Raw genomic sequence first — 21,006 nt, 5'->3', positions numbered from 1 at the left:
TGTAATTTTAGTTCACCCTCCGGGGAATCCTCCTAACTGATAAGACACCTATAGTCTCTCTTACATCCGCTTATTCAGAGGTTTGTTAAGTAGAACTGATGGTTTGTTGGGTGAGCATGGTATTATTAGTATGCGGGGATCTGAGCTCTAGAGGGCTTTAAGACTTCTAAAGGCAGCATCAGATTTCCTGTGCAACCGCCTTATTTAAAAAAAAAAAACAAAAAAAAACTTTGAATTTGTTTTGTGTTTTTCCAATAAAGTAAGACTTTAAAATAGTGATTTAAGAGCATTCTTGAAATGCCACTGTACCTCAGGTAACTTCACTTGGGTCATTTAGGATCCCTATGAATAAAAACTAAAGTTAGAGGTAAGAAACGCTTCTCCACTGAAACATTTGTCAGAGCTGCTCTTTGAATTCCAGAAGAAATCGATTGTTTTGTTTTTAACAACTACTGTAATTTTTTTTTTTTAAAGACATTATTTACCCTTCAAGTTAACTGTGCCTCTTACCTTAATGCCATTTACTTGTTTCCAGTGGAAAGAGGCGAAACCAGACGAACTAATGGATTCTAAACTCCGATGTGTGTTTGAGCTCCCTTCAGAGAACGAGAAGCCTGTAAGTATCCTTAGCATGAGCAGTGTTGTGAAATTACATGCTATACATTGAATGTAGCTATGAACTCCTGTTCAGTTACTAGGAGTTGTAAGACCGTAATTGAGATCCCTCTGCATTCACTCAACGCCACCATGAATCAAGCCTTAATTAAAAAGCAATGTACGATTAGTGTTTTCAGCATTTGTATCAGGGAAGATCCTTATTGGAATTGCACTGGCTCTTATTCTTACAAGGATAGAATTCAAGCTGTGTTGATTGGCTGACAAAGTTGTACACACAGGAAAACAATTCACCATATCTAACCCAGACGTCTCCATTCATCAGAGGTTGTGAGCAGTTAAGAAGCGGAGATTCTCTCCAATTGGAGTTTTGCAAAGTCAGTACTATAGCAAACCAAAAACAGTCTCATAGGTGCTGCTACATCGTTATGAAACAGATCCTGTACTCAGAGGGTGGGCCTTGTACTGATGTTGTGGGTGATCTATCTCAAAACTGACTTACTTGGACAGTTTCTAAGCTAATTGCAGCAATTGAGGTATCTGCACATTGCACTGTGTAACTGTTAGCCTTTCCTTGTCATAGCCGCTTGCTTGAACTTGGTTATTTGTGATGGGTAAATTTGTTAAGATGAAATACGTACAATTACATCATAATTAGATTGCTTGTTGCTGACATTATTCTGTCACATGCCGAATTGTTTCAGCCCAAGTTAAGTGCACTCTACCATATCTGTTATCTGCATGTTTGTCAGTATACTGTTCAAGTAGGACATGAAAGGGTTACCTCATTGTATCAAACTTTCTCCTTCTCATCACCGTTACTGCTGTCCCTTCTTCCCTTCAACTGTAACCATTTCCAGGGCAAGGACCAGGAATTCTTTGACAAAGAAATGCTCCAAGTAGTAAAGGATTGTTCTTGCCCCAGGGCTGTTCAAACGACTGTGCCATTTCTGCTGACTGCCTACTTTGAGGGCCTCTGCAACCAGATTCTTGTGAGGCTTTTCGTTCCCTTCTGCACTCCAAAAACAGGTAGTCATTCTTCCAAGACTAAAGTGATCACTTGGGAGAAAATATTACTCTTTGGTTATATTGTCTAGCACTGAATTACCCCACCTCTGTGCAGGACCTCTGAATAATTACTAACAACTCTTCTTTATTTGGGTTTTATTTTTTTAAAACATCTTAACTCTGAATTAGCGAGTCCTCACAGTGGCATTTTAGTAGCTATGCCAAGAAATTCCCACACAAATTCAAATGAAATACATTCACTATGGTAGCTCAATCAACCCATTACAGAAGACCCAAAATTCAATCAGTGTTGTGAGAGCACTTTTAACATCAACTCCCTCAAAGGCCACTAGAGAAGGTTTTTTTTTTTTTTTTTTTAAATAATTTTGTAAAGCAATTTTTTAATTACTATGCCCTCAAAATGAATACAGCACCCCAAATGTGAGATTCACATGCAATTAATTATTTGAATATAGGATGGAGTGATAGCACACAGTGATGCCTGCACCCTGGAATGCACAACACAGGACAACATGTAGACACATAATGGAGGACCCACAATGTACATATTACAGCTTAGGTTCTTACATCATTGGCCCTCCGGTGAGAGGGGGGTGAGCTTGTATTCACACTTTAATACGTAAAATGAGAAATTATGGTGTATCGCTATGTCAGCAAGCATGGTCTCATCTTTCGTTGCTAAGAACAAGAAGTTACTTACTACTCCAAAGTGTCACTCCCGCCCATCAACCTATATTCTGCCTGCCTGGGGCCCAAATATTACCACTCACAGCAAACACGTCTCATTTGTAATGTGAGCATATGTTGCAATGGTCAATTACACATCTATAACTAGACCACTACCATATACAAGATGGCAATGTCATATGTAACACAGGGTATGTTTCTACCAAGGACCCTGTTCGAGTTAAGGAGGTGTAGGAAGTTGGCTCTGTATATACTATCTCAAAGTAGGAAATAGTGTGCACATAGCCCAAGGGTTCCCCTTAGAGGCAAGATAGTGGCAAAATTAGATAATTCTAATGCTCTATTTTGTGGTAGTGTGGTTGAGAAATGTAGAATATCGTTCTTTTAAAAAAATGAGACAGTAGTCTTGGTTACTGAAAAAATGTACAGGACGTAGTCGAAAAGGTTAACAACATTTATGGTGGTGCAGTAGTTGGATAAAGATACAAATGTAATATTCGTCATGAATATGCAGTACAAAGTGTATAAAACGGAGGAAACCAACACATGAGGTGGTATCATGGTTGAATAAGTAGATCCCTCAGTGTAGAGACTGCTCATTCGCTGGACGTTGTAGGGTATCTGAAAATACACAGGGTTTGCAAATCAAGGCTCCTCATTTAACTAGGCCCCATGGGATGTCATCATTCAGCCTCTTAAATAGTGTCCAGTTTTGTCCGGAGAGTTAACCCTGTAGTGAAGGGCTGGTATTTTGTTTGGTTCTGGAAAGGAACCCCAGGTCCGATCCAGACCTCCCCACAAATGCAGAGTATGAGGGGAGTATCTTATAAGAGGGCTGTGTGGGCCCCCCACCAATTTAAATATGCATGTACCTTGTACAGTTTTGCCATACTATATAGGCTGCTGACATTCCAGCTGACAAAGTTGTAGGTTGAGGGGGCTGCCATAACGAGGAGCGGAAGGATAAACCAAGAGCCCCCACCCTCAGGATGAAGTCAGGTGGAGGGTGAGAAATATCATCCCATTGTGCAAAGGGAGTGGCAATGGAGGCAGGGAAAGACCCAGTCGCAGTACCCATAAAATGAACAACCAAAATCCCACAACTCCAAGTGAAAATCACCCCCATTCAAACTAGCAAACAAAATAGCAACAGTCATGCATTTTTCCATAAGCACAACTCATCCCATCTTGGAGTAGGGTTCCAATGTCATTCTTCGCCCACCACCCAGGAAGTTTGAGGAGGAGAGTATTGATTACTAATCTCACCCTATCATTCCTTACACACATGTAGTTTGTGATCAGATTCTCTGTCCCCCAGTGGTGCAGTCACATGACAAAGCATGTAGTGGGCTTAAATCAGTTTGTCTGCTGAGCCTGGGGTGACCTGCGGAAGAACATCAGAACTACGGGAGGAGAGTGGGGCACACTCCGAGTCACAGTTCTCTTCATCATGATCATCACCACCCCGTTCTGAGGCCGGTGCAGAGCCCATTCCACCGATGACTGCTACCACCTCCACCACACTCTGGCGTTCCTGCAGTGCCTGTAAGCGGGACAGGCTGCCTTTATGCTGGTTTTAGGTCTCTTCCTCTGGAGTCGTTTGGTGTTACGCCCCATTTCAACCCCTGGGCTGCCCGCACGCTGGGGAAGGTGCTTGATCCACTCCTAGAGTTGGATAGGTGAAGAACTTGACAGTATCTGCATACATCAAACGAAGTCGGACTGGGAACAGCATAGCATACACCCAAATCCCTTAGTTTCCCCTTTAACCTCAGTGAGCGACACCCTCTACCGCCGTACCTCTTTCGTAAAGCCTGGGAATATCATCACTTTCCTATTTTCCACCATAATGTCACCTTTGGCTTGTGCACGAGACAAGTTGTGATCCCAATCTTGGAAGTGTGGGACCCTGGCCACTACAAAATGGGGTCTCGCTCCAGCCGGTGGAGTTCGAGAGGGTACGCAGTGGGAACTTACAAGTGCATAAAAGGGGGAAAGGCCCTCAGGTGCAACTTAGGTGCGGAGCCATGCTTCCAGGAAGGTAGTCATTTCAGAGCCTGGTCCCTCAATACGTACTGGCATGCCCACAATGGGAAGGTAATTTCTCCTTGCTCTGTTCCCTGCGTCCTCCGCCTGTAGTTCAAGTGTCTTTTCTCTGCTCTCCATCCTAGTCAATCGACCCTGCAGAGTCTTATCAGGGTTCAGATTGTCAAGTGTTCTCTCCGTAGTGCTGACTCTCCCTGCAGGCCATCTTTGGTAGTTTCTCAGTAATCCCAGGTCTGTGACCGTGGTGTATATCTTGGACTCCAGTGCTTCACGGGGCACAGCTGTGGCCTTAAGGATAGTGTCTCCTCCGTTGTGTCCCTCATGTGAGCAACCTTGCATCATTTTGCCAGCTGCCCTTGTGGTAGTAGAATTTACCCATTGTGGCGCGGTTTACTGTCAAAGGCCAATGCGGGCTCAGGTGTCTCCTGGGGAAAGGAGTCACATTAGTACCCCACGCAGTCCACCAGGGCAAGATAAGAGTCAAGTTGGCTCCTATGTACGCCAGTTGCCCAGTGGATAGGCTGGCATTCAATATCTTGCAGGCCCGGGATAGGAGCTTTCCCAGCATGCCGCCCTTCGATTTTAAAGGTAGCTCCAGATGCAGGACAGAATGAGTGTTCCTACCTCCCCTGTTATCTCAGCAGGTAGCCTGAGGTGGGCAGTGCAGATGTCCCTTAAGGAATTGCCTCATTGTAATCCGGCCAGCTGCATCCGATCCTGTAGGAGGAGCCCAAAAATCAAAGAAATTGTAATTTACTCTCCGTTTCTGATTCACTTTCACTTTTCAATGACAGTAGGGGCACTTAATGGGGGTGGGGGGGGGCAGCAATGTCTTCCCCCTATTTAGACCTGGGAAATCAGTCATCTGGTGCCCAATAATGCCACAAACCCACTTAAGAAGTATTCACAGGGCTGTCACCTGCTCCATACTCTCTGCACCCTTGAGCTCCAGTGCCTGTCCTGCAGTGGCAGGCCCACGCCGTCCCAGTCTCCAAGGGAAGAAGCAGGAGGGGCCGACTCACTGGCTCCCGCACCCTCAATCAGTAGTCCTGATCATTTGGGGAAAGGCCGGGAGCCCCCACACTCACCGCGTCTCTATGCGGACCCGCTTCCTCAGTCTGGGTGCCTCTCCAGCTGGGAGTCCGCTTTGGGTGCACCTTGATGCTACTGGTCTGTCAGGTCCGGGTCGTAGACCACTCTCAGCCCGAGCTGGAACAGCGAATGCCCCGCTGTGTACAGGGCAGTTCGGGGAGTTCCGCCTCACTTGCTTGTTGGGCCCGTGGAATAGCCTTGCTTCAGCCGCTCAGATCTGTTGCATGTCATGGTCCTCTGTATGCTGCCATCTTGTCAGGGGGATGGTGCACCACAGAGTTCTCGTCTGGATTATCTTTGTGTGCTGTGCGTTGTGCCCCATTCCCATGTCAGCCACCTGGTGGGCATTCCAGTCCGCAATTCACTGCCAGTATGTGGGGTGAGATTGATATTAGATGGTACGATAGGCTAGGATGGCAGAGTGCAGCCGTGCAGTCCGCTTCCATGCATCTTACTCCATGAGCGGTTGTTTATTTCCACCTCCACCCTCCCCACCTCCCCCCAAACTGGTGAATTGCTTACACAACTTCACAGGTGCAAGTAAGTGGTAACTGCATTGTCACAGAGTAGATTTTCACAACTTAAGATCATGGGTACACTCAAACATTTTGTCAGGGTCCAAAAAGTGTGGTCTGGTGTTTGATCAAGAACCACATTGCTGCCAGCAAGGAGCTGCATGGAATGTGTGTAATGGGGAGGGACTGTGATGAGTGGATAACTTTTTTGCAGTTGAATTAAACACTGCACCCCCTTTTAAATTAGGCCCACAGCCTCTTTAGAACATGTAGTTTTGACTGGACTTTGAGATTATTGAATCTGAGCTGCAATCCAGCAACCGCCTCCAAGAGTTTGTGAGCTGTGACTGATTGCCGTAGCTAACTTTGGAAAGTCAAATGTACAGAGGGAGTACCATGATTTCTCAAATACAATAATACAGTATTTCTGATGGATACAACTACCTGTGGATTCCTCACCTTATGAATTCTCCCAATGCACCAGCATTCAATGAAAAAACAATTCCTAGCTCTCCACGTCAACGAGGATGTCACTATTGATCGGCTCCTTGCTGGAGTGCTGACGTCTGTTCCCTTTTTTCCACACCTTCGACGCAAAGTGTTTTCTATCTCTCCGTTGTACCGCAGCTGTATGAAGGGAATTATTTTGTAGCACCACTATTTCCCCACCGAAGAAATTAGGCTTAAAACCTTGTAGTGAGTGCAGAGGCCATATGTCGGTGACGGATCCGCATGAGAAATGACTGGTGTTTGAGCTCTGATCACAATGAGGCAGGTTGCTCGTCCTGCTAGCGCATGAACCCGAAACGCTCTGAAAGAGAAAGGCTAAGCTTTTTTCTGTCAAAAGCTCAGAAGGAGAAAAAAAAAAGGGGGTTGGCGAAGGGACACAGGACACTTAGTCGCACAGATCATCAGAGTCTCATAAGAAGCGAGGCCAACGGCATGAGTCATTGCGCCCTTCATCCAATAGATCGGTGGGAGTCTTCACGCGAGACGGTGCTGCACGACTTGGGAAGTCAGCTACTCTGTGACACTTCAACCACTGTCACCTTAGTCCTCTCCGGCGCCGTCTTTGATTGAGATCTCGGAGTCCAACGTCTAATTTTTCCCTTGCATCCTCCCAAGGTCAGGAGTTTGGGGCTCGAGTGCCAGATCCAGCGCGACCACTGCAAGGGGAACAAGAGTATCCTGCCTTCCCGGCTCCGGGAGCGGATCAGTCTTTGTTCCTCAATGCTATGTTTAGCATTTTTAATAGGGCAATGGTCCCCTCTGGTGCACCTGCTGGTCCCATGGGTCCTGTCTTTTACAATGGGGTTGCCGGTGCCATATGCAGAGGCCTAGTTTATGCCCTTTTTGCCAGCAACACCTTACAATGGTACTGGCACGGCATTGAGGATGTCACCACCTCTACCCCGGATGATGGAGCCGGTGGCATTGATAGTGGCATAGGATGGATCTCAATGCTCTACTTTGGTGCAGTGTGTGCCTTTGCCTCCTCCCCCTCCTCCGATAGTGTTGCCATCTCCTTCAAAGCCTGCGTCTTCGACGTCTATCAATTCTCTACCGACACCGCGTTTGGAGTCCAGGCTGAGGTCTAGAAGTAAGGCCTTGAGACTTCTGGAGGAGAAGCAGCATCAAGAGGAACAGGAACAACGGCAACAACAACAACTACTGAGGAAGGAGCAATCCTGGGCCTTCAAATGATTTCCAGTGATTAGACTCTGCTAGTCGGTTGGATACGTCCCCTGAGTGGGAGCTTTTATCACCTGGAGGTTAACTCACAGCAGAAGCAACTACCTACCATGGGGTGATATGGAAGACGGCAGAATTTTTGGACTTAACATTGCCTGCGTCTGATTTAAAACCTCCGTCAGAATAACTCTTATCGGCTTCCTCTTCAGAGCCCTTCCTCCCATTCAGTGATGCCTTAACAGAACCCATATTACAGATATGGAAGAAACTGGCTACTACACCTGTGGTTTCTAATACTGTAGCCAGAAGGTACAATGTGGCTCCTTGGTAGCCACAATTTCTGTCCCAACACCCAATGCCGGAAAGCTTGCTTGTGCAAGCTTCCTGTTCATCTAGATCGGCTCTGGGATCATTCCCTACAACTCCATCTGATAGGGTGTCAAAGCGCATGGAGCAGTTGGCAAAGAAATGCTTCTCCTCTGGAAGCATGGTCTTAAAATTGCTAAATGCAATCTGTGTACTGGGGAGATACATTTTTGCCCTAATGTATACGGCAAAGGAGGTAGTCCCTAAGTTGCCGCGGGAAGTTCAGGAGCATTTTAGTGAACTGTTGCAGGACAGCCAAGCGCCAGCTAAGCAGGTGATTGAATGGGGACTGGACACTGTGGACTCAGTTGCTAGATTCATGGCGACTTCCATTGTAACTAGGAGGCATGGTTGGCTCGGAGGTTCGGGGTTTTCCTCTGATGTGCAGGCCAAATTGATGGACCGGCCATTTGGAGTAAAGGCTGACTCACACTTGTAAAGGTTCAAAGACAGAAGAGCCCCTGCAAAGCCTTTGGGCCTTCAGGCTTCTTCTACGCCCTTCAGACCTTTCCGCAGATTCAGAGTGTTTGGCCGTGGATTGACCCTTCGTGGGAGGCAGCAGTCCAATGTCCAACAGCCTTCCAACCTTCTCTAAAGGTCCTACAGGGGTCGTGGGAGAGTACAAATGTGGGGAGCTGTCCAGCAGCCTACCTCCTCCTGTTCATCCTCCAAGGGAGTCCAGCCAGGGAAGCAGCCCTAGCCCAGGATGATCTACCCATGGGTGGAAGGCTGTTATATTTTCTTGACAAGTGCGAGTTAGTAACATCGAACTCTTGAGTGCTGAGCATAGTGGGGAAAAGTTACGCCCTTCCTTTAAGGAGTTTCCTTCTGCCTTCCCTCCCCATCATTCATTTTGCACACAAGAGCATCTCCTGTTTCAGGAGGAGGTGCATACCCTTTTGTTAAAATGTGCAGGGAAGTTGGTTCTGGAGCAGGAAAGGGGTCAGGGATGTTATTAAAGGTATTTCCTGATTCCCAAAAAGGATGGTTGATTGAGGCCTATCCTGGATCTGAGGATTTTGCATTGGTTCCGCAAGCAGGAAAAGTTAAAAATGCTGACACTAGCACAGGTGCTTCTTGCGAAAACTGGATGGTGTTTATCGACTTGCAGGATGCTTATTTTCATATCTCTATTCTGAAGTCGCACTGGAAGAATGGTAGGGTCGCAACAATACCAGTTTGCGGTCCTTCCTTTTGGTCTTACTTCCACACCAAGTTTTCACGAAGGTGATGGCAGTGGTTGCAGAAGACCTCAGAAGGAAGGGAATATCTGTATTCTCTTACCTGGACGATTGGCTGATCAAAGCCGGGTCCTAAGAGTTCGTGCTGCACCATTTGCAGATGACAACCCAGTTGTTGTTCAAATTGGGCTTTACGGCAAACATGGCCACGTTTCACCTGGAGCCCTCAGAGCCTCCGGTTCATAGGGGCAGTACTGGACACAACATTGAATTGGGCCTACCCTCCTCCGCAGAGAATTCAGGACATTCAGGCGATAATTTCAATGTTTGAAAAGGGAGCAGCTGTTCCAGTCCTCGAGGTCCTACGTCTGCTCGGTATGTTCGCTTCCCGCATTCTGTTGGCCACTCATGCATGTTGGCACATGACGGCTCTCCAGTGCCAGCTCCGCAAGCAGTGGTTTCAACACAAAGGGGATCTCAAGGAGTCGATAACTGACTCCAGAGATGCTGCGGTGGATCTGCAATGGTGGCCTGTGGACGGCAACCACTCAAGGAAGGCCGTTTAGTCTTCCACCTCCGGTGACCACAGTCATAACGGATGCTTCCACTCTAGGGTGGGGAGTTCTTCTGCGGGACCTCTAGATCAAAGGCCTGTGGTCTCCAGTAGAACAAATGTTTCACATCAGTCTGTTGGAACTGCAGGCGATACGTCTGGCTTGCAAGACCTTCCTCCCGTCCATTTGAGGTTTGTCGGTACAAGTTTTGACAGACATCCCTACAGCGATGTGGTACATCAGGAGGAGTAGGGTCGTACCTTCTCTGCAGAGAGGCTCTGCGGCTCTCGTCCTGGGTAGAGGACCATCGGATTTGCATAGTGGCAAACCATCTGGCCACAGTTCTCAGCATACATGCAGACAGTCTGTCGGCACTTTTTGGCCTATCACGAGCGGCATCTCCATCCGGTGTGGTTCTAAACTTCATCCGGTTGTGGGGAGCACCTCAGATAGACAGGTTTGCCACTCAAGAGAACGCACACTCCCCGTCGTCGTTCTGCAGCCTCCAGTATCTGATGCAGGGGGAGTTGGGGAATGCATTTCAGCTGACCTGGCGAGACCAACTACTTTACGCATTTCCTCCCATACCCTTGATTCCTCGAGTTCTGAGGAAGTCACCAAGATTGGGCCCAAGTCATATTAATAGCCCCGGATTGGCCAAGAAGGATGTGATACACAGACCTACTTCAACTCTCTCTGTGCCCTACGCTCTGTCTCCCTCACAGGGTAGTAAACCATGCCAAGAATATGGGCAAAGGGCCCAACATAGTGACAGACGTGCATTATGATCATTGATCTACTTGACCAGATTGGTTTATCTTGGACAGAATGTCCTTTCAAAGCCTTTGTCTCCTTATATAAGAACTATGAAACAAGCTTAGTACAGGAATTCAGCATGGAGGACGTTTTCCTATGACAAGCACCAGTACAGTTTTGACAAGACAGACTGAAACTTTTGTCCTTCCAAATTGGTTAATTGACAAACTTAAGCTGGTTAATAGCAACTTCTGTTGCGTACAGAATCAAGAAGTGCCAGAGGGGAGGTATAAGCATTACATAAATAAATAAAATGTATATTACTTTTTAGTCTCAAATACTACAGTCTTACTTCATGATCACAGTAAACCTGCAGGGAATTTTCAAATTTCCTAGTGATGGAAAGAATATTTGAAAATAATTAATTCAGATTTTGATTTTGACAGACAAAATTTGCTTTAGTAATAGCTTAGAAAGGGGCTTCAAACTTTGTCTATCTCTAGGCTGGCAGTTAACCTTTAATCTTGGAAAATTAATGTATCTCTTAATTGTTCAGGGCAAGTTCCCTGTTAGTTCAGGGCCTCCTAACTCTGTTTTTAACTGCACATGTTGACATTCCTTCTTTTAAGATCCTAAAAGGCAAACCGGTTCAGAAAGATGTACTTTGCACCATTTGTTGGTTTTATAGGTGCAGATTCCATGCCTTAGAATTATCCCCAGGCGTCAGACTGGATCCGGATATTTTTCTTGCAGTACCCTCATGTACTGGTAGGTGGTGGTTGGCTCCTTGTGGTGTTGTGTGTGGTGCCAATATAGGCGCCACTCTAGCATGCTAATATTAGTTCTTTTCCTTCTGTACCACTCGGCACAGATCCAGAGAGAGCTACCCACAGTAATTTCTTCTAACTTTTTTGTACTTTTTGTTCAAGTTTTTGTTGAGAACTTATCCTATTTGGCAGATATGTCCACTGGAAAAGCTGGCTTCTTGCCCTGTAGCGCCTGTTGCCAACTGATATTGCTGACAGACCGCATCGTGTTTGCCTACGGTGCCTGGAGCGCAACCACGACGCAGAAACCTTTACCGTCTGCTGTGCCATGCATCCCAAGGCTTTGAGGGAGCAGTCCACAAGCTCCTTGCTGCTCAAAGTGTGACACTGCAACAGTCGCAATCCGGTTGAGAGGAAGGTCCTGGGATAGGTTGTGGAGCAGTCAGTCTTTGTCGCTGTCGACATTCAGTTAAGATGCACAAGAAAAAGAAAAGCAAGAAGTCCGAGGTCTTCGACTTCACCCTGTCTGTCGAAGTTACCTGACCTGACTAGGGAGCATTGTCTTTCAAGGCTGGACTCTGCAGTTGAACCTGTGCTGGCTCTGTACCACTACGAGTTTCTGGGAGCCGGAGTGTCCCCTCCCCAACTCTGCTAATTTTATGAGGACATGCATCTCATATTTAGGTAGGTTGTTCCTGCTGGTGCACTTTCTGGCCCCTTGGGGTCAGAAAGGGCCCCTACTGGTTACCCGCTGCAGGTCTAGACTAGTGCCTATCAGGCCTCTTGGATCCACAGACGGATCCAGACCTTCGCTGATCATAGGACCTCAACCTCTCCTTACGCTAGACCCGAAGTAGATCCTCCTGGATCTGCTCCCATTATCTGGACATGGAGCCGGAGGAGTGTTGTCTAATGCCAACTCCAGCACCGATAGGAGCCTTGCCTTCCTGAGGATACTGACTGAGGCCTCATGGCCGCCTGAATCCTGCGGTGACACGTGCCTGCAGCTTGTGCGGGCTCTGCAGTGGGGCCTAAAGCTACAGTGGGCACAGCAATAGGGGACTCTCTCTGACATGGTCTAAAACTCATTGGAAACTGCACAATATCCGCAGTAGTCGTTAACGAATCGCGATTCAGTGGCAGACTTCTCTCCCTGCACTAACTAACCAGATCAGGTAGTGGTGACAGATGAGTCACTTATGAGATAGGTTGTCCATCTGGAAGAGGTGTATATCCGAGCCTTCTGGTCTCTGGTGGAACCCGGACTCCACACCAGCCTGCTGAAGCTTTGGACTATCCGGCTGGCATTAAGCCTTTCTGCCCTCCATCAAGGGAAGGCTTGTGGAGGTGTTCACAAATAGCACCACCATCATGTGTTACTGCAACAAACCAGGTAGGATGGGATCGTGGACTCTGTCAAGATGCCTCGCGCCTCTGGACATGGCTGGAATGTCTGGAATATCGCATGTGGTTCAACACCTGGTAGGCTCTCAGAATGCCGGTACGGCAAACTCAGCTGAAGAAGCCTAGCGGATCATGAATGGTGTCTCCACCCGGAGATGATGCAAGGTTTTGTTCAGCAATGTAGAGAACTTTAGTTAGATCGGTTTGCCACTGCTGAGACTGCGCAATGTCCAAGCGCTGTAGTTTCCAAGATGGCTCTCACTTGAAGACGCCTTTAGTTTTAAGTGGAGTTCCTGTCTCCTGTAAGTCTTTCCACCCACCCATATCACTCCTGCCCAGGGTTCTCAAGAAGATCAGGAATTACCGGGCCCAAGTCATCCTTGTGGCTCCGGACTGGGCTTGGAGGGTTTGTTTTTCAGAACTGTTGAGCATAGCCTTTGGTCCTCAGCTCAGACCGTCACTTCAGGAGGACCTTCTGTTGCAGCAGCAGGGGAGGGTTTTCCACCCGGCCCTGTCAATGCTGTGCCTTCATGCGTGGAGATTGAGCAGCAGCAGTTGACAGCTTTTGACCTTCCGCCCAAAGTCTGCAATGTTAACCTGCCAGCTAGGCTTCCCTCCAACAAGACAGTATATGCCTGCCGCTGAGGCAAGTTTGTGGCATGGTGTGGAGAGAAGCAAGTTGACTCTGCTCTCATTTCTCAGGTCCTTCTTTATTCTCTCTTGCAGAACAGGGCTCTGCTTTGGGCACCTTAAAAGGCTGTCTTTATACCATCTCAGCCTTCCTGCTGTTGGCTGAAGAGCCATTCCTCTTCAAATCCCCTGTTGTAAATGGCATGTGTAGCTGTAGATACACATGCTTTGCATAAGTCCGCCATCTAGTGTTGGGCTCAGAGTGTTACAAGTTTATTTTCTTCAAAGAATATTTTTGAGTCACAAGATTGAGTGACTACTCCTCTCGGTGATACTGCGCATGGGCATCGAGTCCTTTTTTTAGATTGTTTTCTTTCCGCCGTCTGGTTTGGATGGGTTTCCTCTCGATCTGGTGAATCTCGGTTCAGTATCTTCTGAACTTTACTTTACCTTTCTTTTCAAGTTGGTATAGTCTTCAATCATGTTTTCTATACTTCATAGTCAATACGATTGATATAGTCTGGGTTGATTTCATACCCTTAGGGGTGTCCACACCCTTTTTGGACCTACTTCGACAGACTTTAGTCGAAGAATGATAGGCTGATGGAACAAACTGTTTCGGTTCTCTGTGCCACCCCAAGTTTCCCTACACCGACCAACACTTGGTGTGTAATCTGTGTCTGTCTCCGGAACACAGCAAAGAGACCTTCGATGCTTGTTGGCCGTTTTGATCAAAGAAGACTCTCTGGGACTGAAGAGCACGTCGACTAGGACTGCCATCCAAGTCAACAAAAGACACACCTGACATCTTCGGAGAAGAGCAAGCGCAGTAAGAAGTAGGGCAACTCAAGCCTTCTCTATTAGAGAGACTGACTCGGATCGAGAGACTGATTTCGAGAGCCAGTCCAATTCACAGGTGCAGTACATTAGTACATCGCACCAAACAAAGACTATTAAAAAGACTCCTGCATTGGTCATCTGTCCTCCACTGCCCTCGGGCCATGGTAGGAGACGAAAAATACATTTAGATGACCAGCCTTTGAGTTTGGCACAGAAAATACATAAGACCAAAAATGCATTTGACACCAAACAAACTGACAGCTACATCTGTTTCGGTATTGAGCCAAAAATCAGACATTTGCACTTCGGAGCCAAAAAAGTTAACCTCATTTTCAGTTTGTCAAACATTTGGTTTGCAAACCTTTGGAATCGAAAACTGCCATAATTTAACATTCTGCAGTTACTGAGGAGTCATCTTCCATAAAACCAATACTTGAAGTGATGGACGCTTAGCTGCGCAAGCTTCAAATACAAAAAAGATTAGGAAAGATCATAGCCTCTCCTCCTGTGCCAATTAGGAGGAGACTCACATTTCAAGAGACTTTGGACGCTGGGCCTCCACCTAAGAAAGTCTGTAAGGAAGAGACTACAGAACAACCTCTGCCTTCACCGCATTCTCCTTTACTCACTTCAACTCCACTGCCTGCACCCTCACCTACATATTCCACACAATGCAATTCTCTCCACAAACATCATCAGCATCACCTCATAGTGATGACTTAAGTGATGTTCAACAAGATGTAGACCCATGGAATCTCTATGATCCTCAGGGGTGTGGAATTTAATAAAATATCTACTTGTCCATGGGAAAGGTTGCTTCTTAGAGCTACTTGTCCTGTGAAAAATTCTACTTGTCCCTTTAGTGCCACGTAGTGTGACGACAAATTATGGCAGCAATCTCATTATGTATAAGCTCTGATAATAGCCTCTCTGATTATGCCAGGGCTTCTACTATAGTAGGTCTTGAATACTTGCAATTTCAGTCCCTAGTATAGCAATTTCCTTATTTTGCCATCTTTCCGCAGATCTACATACTGGGGCTGAAGGATGCAGTAAGCAATAGTTCCAGGGCTGGAATGCCTTTTGAGTCTGTAAACCTACTAAGTTGCATGTTTTAAGGATTTTCACCAGCTCTTCTCTAATCTTTTCCCATAATGATAAAGGTTGGAAATTTACTCCTGACAATGGCAGAAGTAGAAGTTATTCCAGGGTTGGGAAAAAATGGTTGGAGAGAAAGTGAACTTGTAAATACTCAACAGATTGCAAATCTACACATGCATATTTGCTCGTGCTAAAATACAGTTCGCAAATATTTTCTAGGAGTATGATTTCCTGGTCACCTTCTGTAAGTTCTTGTGAATTCATGAAAGCCACTAATTCAAAGACATATACCATTGGTGCACTTGTGACTTTCTTTAAGAATTGGGACCCTAATTAGGACTGGCGTTAAAGACATTTTGTTTTTATTAAACTTCTATTTCTCTATAGCTGGCTTTACTTTGAGTGATTTCCTTCTGCTCTTCCACAAGGAGCATATTGGTACACAAAGTAGTTTTGTTCAGTGCGAGGAACTAATGTAGCAGTCGGTGGTGTAACAAAACTGGCGGGGGATCCTGCAAAGAACATGGAGGATCCCCCTTATCCAGACTCGCCAAGGGCTGGTGCTGCGCTGTGGGGGTCCCCTCGAAGTGTGCTGCGGGGCCTTTGTTACGCCACTGGTGGCAATGTGTGCTTTTTGAGACCAAAATCTTTTTTGTTACAATGGTGAGGGCCAGGGAGCTCCCACAACAATAAAATGTTACAAAAGCAATGTCAAAGCACATGTATTGACGAAACCAAAAGACTCCTTTTAAAAAAAAATAAATAAAAAAAAGTTGGATCAGTTGGCTTTGCCAGTGCTTGTTTCTTTTAATGCTCCCCATAACCTTGTTGAAAATGTTTACACTGATTTTCCATCAGGATGCATCCATCAACACATTTTACTAAATGAGGCTTTAACCCCTTCTGTGCCGTGGACGTAATGGTTACGTCCTGCGGCACACTGCTCTTGTGCCCAGGACGTAACCACCCCCCCAAAGGCAGGGATGGAAGGGGAAGCCCTTCCCCTTCCACCCCCGACAGCTCTCCCCCCCCCCCCCCCTCCCGGTGACGTCAGCGCGAGATCCCGCGCTATCACAGAGGCCTCCGCCCATCGCGCTGGAAGCTCAGCTTCCAGCACGATCGGAAGAGAAATGCTCAGCATTTCTCTTCCGATCACGTGGAGGAGGCCTGAGAGGCTTCAAAGGAAAGGAATTTCCTTCCCTTTGAAGTCTCTGAGCATTTTCGCAATCCGGCTGCTACTAGACACCAGGGATTTATTTGATATATAAAATTGGCATAAGGGGAGCGACCCCTTGGGCAAGGGTCGCTCCCCAGGGGGGTATTATTTTTGAAGGCCTTTTCTGCTCACGCTGGGGCAGATCGGCCTATTAGGCCGATCTCTAGGCACCAGGGATTTTTTTTTTTTTGGTTTAGTTTTTTTTTTTTTTTTTTTTTTTTTTTTTTTAGAGGTGGGGAGCGACCACTTAGGCAAGGGTCACTCCCCTAGGGGGCAAATTATATTTAGACCATTTCAGCCTATTTTTATGAGGCCAATCTGCCCCCCAAGAGGGACAGAAACCACTAGACATCAGGGAGTTTTTTTTTTTTCGTGAATTTCACGCAAGGGGAGTGACCCCTTAGGCAAGGGTCGCTCCCCTGGGGGACAAATTGTATTTAGGCCATTTCTGCCGCCCTGGGGCGCAGATCAGTGTATTTTAATTAGGCCGATCTGCCCCCAAGGAGGGCAGAAACCACTAGGCACCGGGGATTTTTTTGTTGTTGTTGTTTTCCAATGGGGAGCGACCCCTTAGGCGAGGGGCAAATTGTATTTAGGCCATTTCTTTCTCCTTTGGGGGCAGATCGGCTGATTTTAGGTCGAAACCACTAGGCCCCGGGAATCCTCTTTTTTTTTTTTTTTTTTTTTTTTTTTTTTTTTTTTTTGCGCCAATGTCTCGCAAGGGGAGCGAGCCCGTAGGCAAGGGTCGCTCCCCAGAGGGGGTTGGGGGGGAGAGGGCAGGGGAGAAGGGTGGCAAATTTGTTTTAGGCCATTTCTGCCCCCCATGGGGGCAAATTTGTTTTAGGCCGATCCGCCCCCAGGTGGGGCAGAAACCTCAAGGCGCCAGGGCAAATTCTTTTTGTGTGTGTTTTTTGCTAGTTTCTTTAGAGATGTGGAGCGACCCATTAGGCAAGGGTCGCTCCCCTGGGGGGCAAATTGTATCTAGAACATTTCTGCCTGGTTTTAGGGGCTGAAACCACTAGGCACCGGGGATCTTTTTATTTTTATTTTTTTTATTTTCTGCCAATGTCACGCAAGGGGAGCGACCCCGTAGGCAAGGGTCGCTCCCCGGGGGGGTGGAGGGTGGCGGGGCGATTTATTTTAGGCCATTTCTACCCCCCCGGGGGCAGAACGGCCTATTGTTAAGCCGATCTGCCCACAGGGAGGGCAGAAGCCTCTAGGCTCCAGGGATAAAAATGTTTTTAATTTTTTTTTATTTTTTTTATTTATTTTTTTAGATGTGGGGAGCGACCCCTTAGGCAAGGGTCGCCCCCTGGGGGAGGCGGGGGCAAATTTATTTTAGGCCTTTTCTGCCCCCCCCCTCCGGGGCCAGATTGGCCTATTGTTAATAGGCTGATCTTCCCCCAGGTGTGGCAGAAACCTCTAGGCACCAGGGTTTAAAAAAAAAAAAAAAAAAAATGTTTTTTTTTTATTTATTTTTTAGAGGTGGGGAGCGACCCCTTAGTCAAGGGTCGCTCCCCTGGGGGGCAAATTGTATTTAGACCATTTCTGCCCCCCTTGGGGGCAGATCGGCCGATTTTTTTGTTAGGCCAATCTGCCCCCGTGGGACAGAAACCACTTAGGCACCAGGGATTGGTGTGTGTGTGTTTTCTTTATAGGGGCAGCCCCTTGGGTAAGGGTCGCTCCCTATGGGGGCACATTACTGTTGGCCATATCTGCCCCCCATGGGGGGCAGGTGGGCCTATTTTTGGAAGGCCCATCTGCCCCCAAGGGGTGGCAGAAAGCCCACCAGAGGCCAGGGAAGTTTTTTTTTTTTTTTTTTTTTTTTTTTTTTTTTAATAAGAGGGTAGGTGCGTGGCCATACCCCCACCCCAAATAAATGGGGCCAAAGTTGTTCTGCCCACCAGTGGCAGATGGGGCAATTACCCCTGATACACACCCCGGGGGCCCAGAAAGTCTACTAGATGCCAGGGATTTTTTTTTTAAACTAAAAATTTTGGGGTGGTGGCCCCCACCTCAACTGAAGGGGGTAACAGTCTTTCAGCTCTCCTCCGCACTCTAAAACATCATATCCCACAGCAAGCAAGAAGACATTTGATTGTTTTGGGTTTTAGTTTTACATTTGGGCCATGAGAGCTTGGCTTACTCTTAACATCGTCCCACTTGGAATGGTGAGGGCTGCACTTTATGGACTTTGGGACGCTGCCATGTAGAAAAATCCACAAGACCTAGACACATTTGAAAACTAAACTTCTGATGGATACAACTACCTGTGGATTCCTCACCTCATGAATACTCCCATGGCGCCAGCATTCGACGGAAATCTTCTTACTAGTCTCTGCACGTCGACGAGGACGTCACTGTCTCGCACGCGACTCCGTCTGACGTCATACAGGCAATAAGAGGTCCTCGACGACGTGCGGACGTCAGTTCCCTTTTTTCCGTGCATTCGAAACGGTTATCTTCGAGGGAGCAACTGTTACTCTTGCGGTTACAGTGTATATCTTGCTGCGTACTCTTTCTCTGTGGAAATAATGTCGCAGAGAAAGTCTGGATTTAAGCCTTGTCGTGAGTGCGGAGGCAAGATGTCGGTGACGGATCCTCATTCCGATTGCCTTTGGTGTTTGAGCTCCGACCACGACGTCTCGACTTGTGATTCATGTCAGCACATGAATCCGAAGGCCCTTAAAGAACGTGAGGCGAAGCTGTTTATGGCCAAGTCAAAGGAGAAGCATCACAAGAAGTCTTCTCCAAGACATCGGCGTCATCGAGACTCCCGGCGCCGTAGAGAATCTCGGCGTCATTCAAGGGAGGCTCGTTCCAAGTCTCCGGATCGGCGCCGAAAGACATGGGAGGTCAGCCCCACGGTGACGCCGCATCCTTCGACGCCGTTGCCCTCTCCGGCGTCACCAACTTCGCCTGGACAGGCGTCGGTGATTGAGGTATTGGAGCCTCAAGTGTTTTCTCCGGCGCAGACGCCGAGGCCGGCGTCGGGGTCGCCTCCGAGACAGGCACCCCAGTATCCGGCTTTTCCCACCCCTGGAGCCGATAGTTCCGCATTCTTGAATGCGATGTATGCCATCTTCCAACAGATGGCTCCAGGGGGTGCTCCGGCTGGGCCTTTGGCCTTTTCTTTGGGTGATCCTGCGCCTCTTCGGCCGGCACCCTTTATGCCCTTTCTCCCGTTTGGGAACGTGGGCTTGGCGCCAGTGTCGGCGCCGGTGGCCGCTCCGGTGTCTTCGGAGGGATTGGCCCCAGGGATTTCCATCCCGTCGACGTCGAGATTTCGGCCTGTGACTCCGGTGGGTCCATCTGTTTCAGCTGCTCTTCAGTCGGCGCCGAAGTTACCCGTGGCGCCGGATGCGGCGTCGGTGGCTTCGGAAGATCGGCGCCGATCTCCGACTTCGGCGGAGGCATTGTCGACTCCGCGGATTGAGCAACGACTGCATTCAAGGAGGCGTGCTCTCCGGGTACTAGAAGAGCAGGAGTACCAACGAGCCCTAGAGGAAGGAGAGCTAGAGGACTCGGGTGATGGGCTGCGTGGACTGGAGTCGGCCAGTGGGCTGGACACTTCCCCTGAGTGGGACCTTTCGTCCCCGGGGGAATATACTGAGGAAGCTGCTTCCTTTCATACAGTGGTACGGAAGGCAGCTAGTTTTTTGGACCTGCCTTTGCCGGTGGTGGAGGCGAAACAAAACCTTTTGACGGAGGTGTTGCATCCGGCCTCAGCCGCGGCGGAGCCTCTGTTACCTTTTAATGACGCTCTGCTGGATCCGGTTTTAGAGGTGTGGAAGAGGCCGGCATCTTCCCCAGCAGTTCACAGAGCCGTGGCCAGGAGGTATCGGACGGCTCCAACTGATCCTGGTTTCCTATCTAGGCACCCTACGCCGGAGAGCTTGGTAGTGCAGGCCTCCTGTTCGTCCAAGTCAGCGCCTGGTTCTTTCCCGACGGTGCCTGGGGACAGAGACTCAAAAAAGCTAGAGGCGCAGTCGAAGAAGATTTTTTCGTCCTGCAGTCTGGCGTTAAAAGCCACTAATGCGACCTGTATCCTGGGGAGGTATATTCATGCTCTGATGGATGACATCTCCTCTTCGTTCACAGAGCTTCCCCAGGGTCTTTTGGATCTTGTCTCTGATGCCCAGGCTGCTGCGACCCAAATTATCCAGACGGGACTGGATACCACCGACTCGGTAGCCAGAGCAATGGGCACAACTGTGGTGGAAAGGAGACAGGCCTGGCTCCGTAACTCGGGCTTTTCGGCAGATGTACAGTCCACATTGTTGGATCTCCCGTTTGATGGGGACAAACTGTTTGGGGCTAAGGCTGATTCGGCCTTGGAACGTTTTAAGGAGAGCAGGGCCACGGCTAAGTCGTTGGGACTCCAAGCTCCTTCTTCCACGGCCTCTTCCAGATTCTTCAGGAGGTTTCGTGGATTTGGGCGTGGCTCTTCCTCCTCTTCCTTTCGGGGAAGATATCAGCAACCTGCCTCTTCCCATCCCTATAGATCTTTTAGGG

The 21,006-nt window shown here is 48.0% G+C and overlaps 1 protein-coding gene across 1 annotated transcript in view; it reads left to right on the top strand.

Moving 5' to 3' along the window:
• VAPB (VAMP associated protein B and C) overlaps positions 1–21,006 on the top strand; it is a 316,279-nt gene that overhangs the window by 213,395 nt on the left and 81,878 nt on the right. The window contains exon 4 of the mRNA XM_069243578.1: positions 536–616. Within this exon, the coding sequence (XP_069099679.1) occupies positions 536–616 (81 nt within the window). The remainder of the gene's footprint in view (positions 1–535; positions 617–21,006) is intronic.

The sequence above is a fragment of the Pleurodeles waltl genome, chromosome 7 (assembly GCF_031143425.1).
Source record: "Pleurodeles waltl isolate 20211129_DDA chromosome 7, aPleWal1.hap1.20221129, whole genome shotgun sequence".
In the NCBI taxonomy this organism is placed as follows: domain Eukaryota; kingdom Metazoa; phylum Chordata; class Amphibia; order Caudata; family Salamandridae; genus Pleurodeles; species Pleurodeles waltl.
Note: the sequence above shows the minus strand (reverse complement) of the source record. Positions and strands in the feature narration are given on the sequence as shown.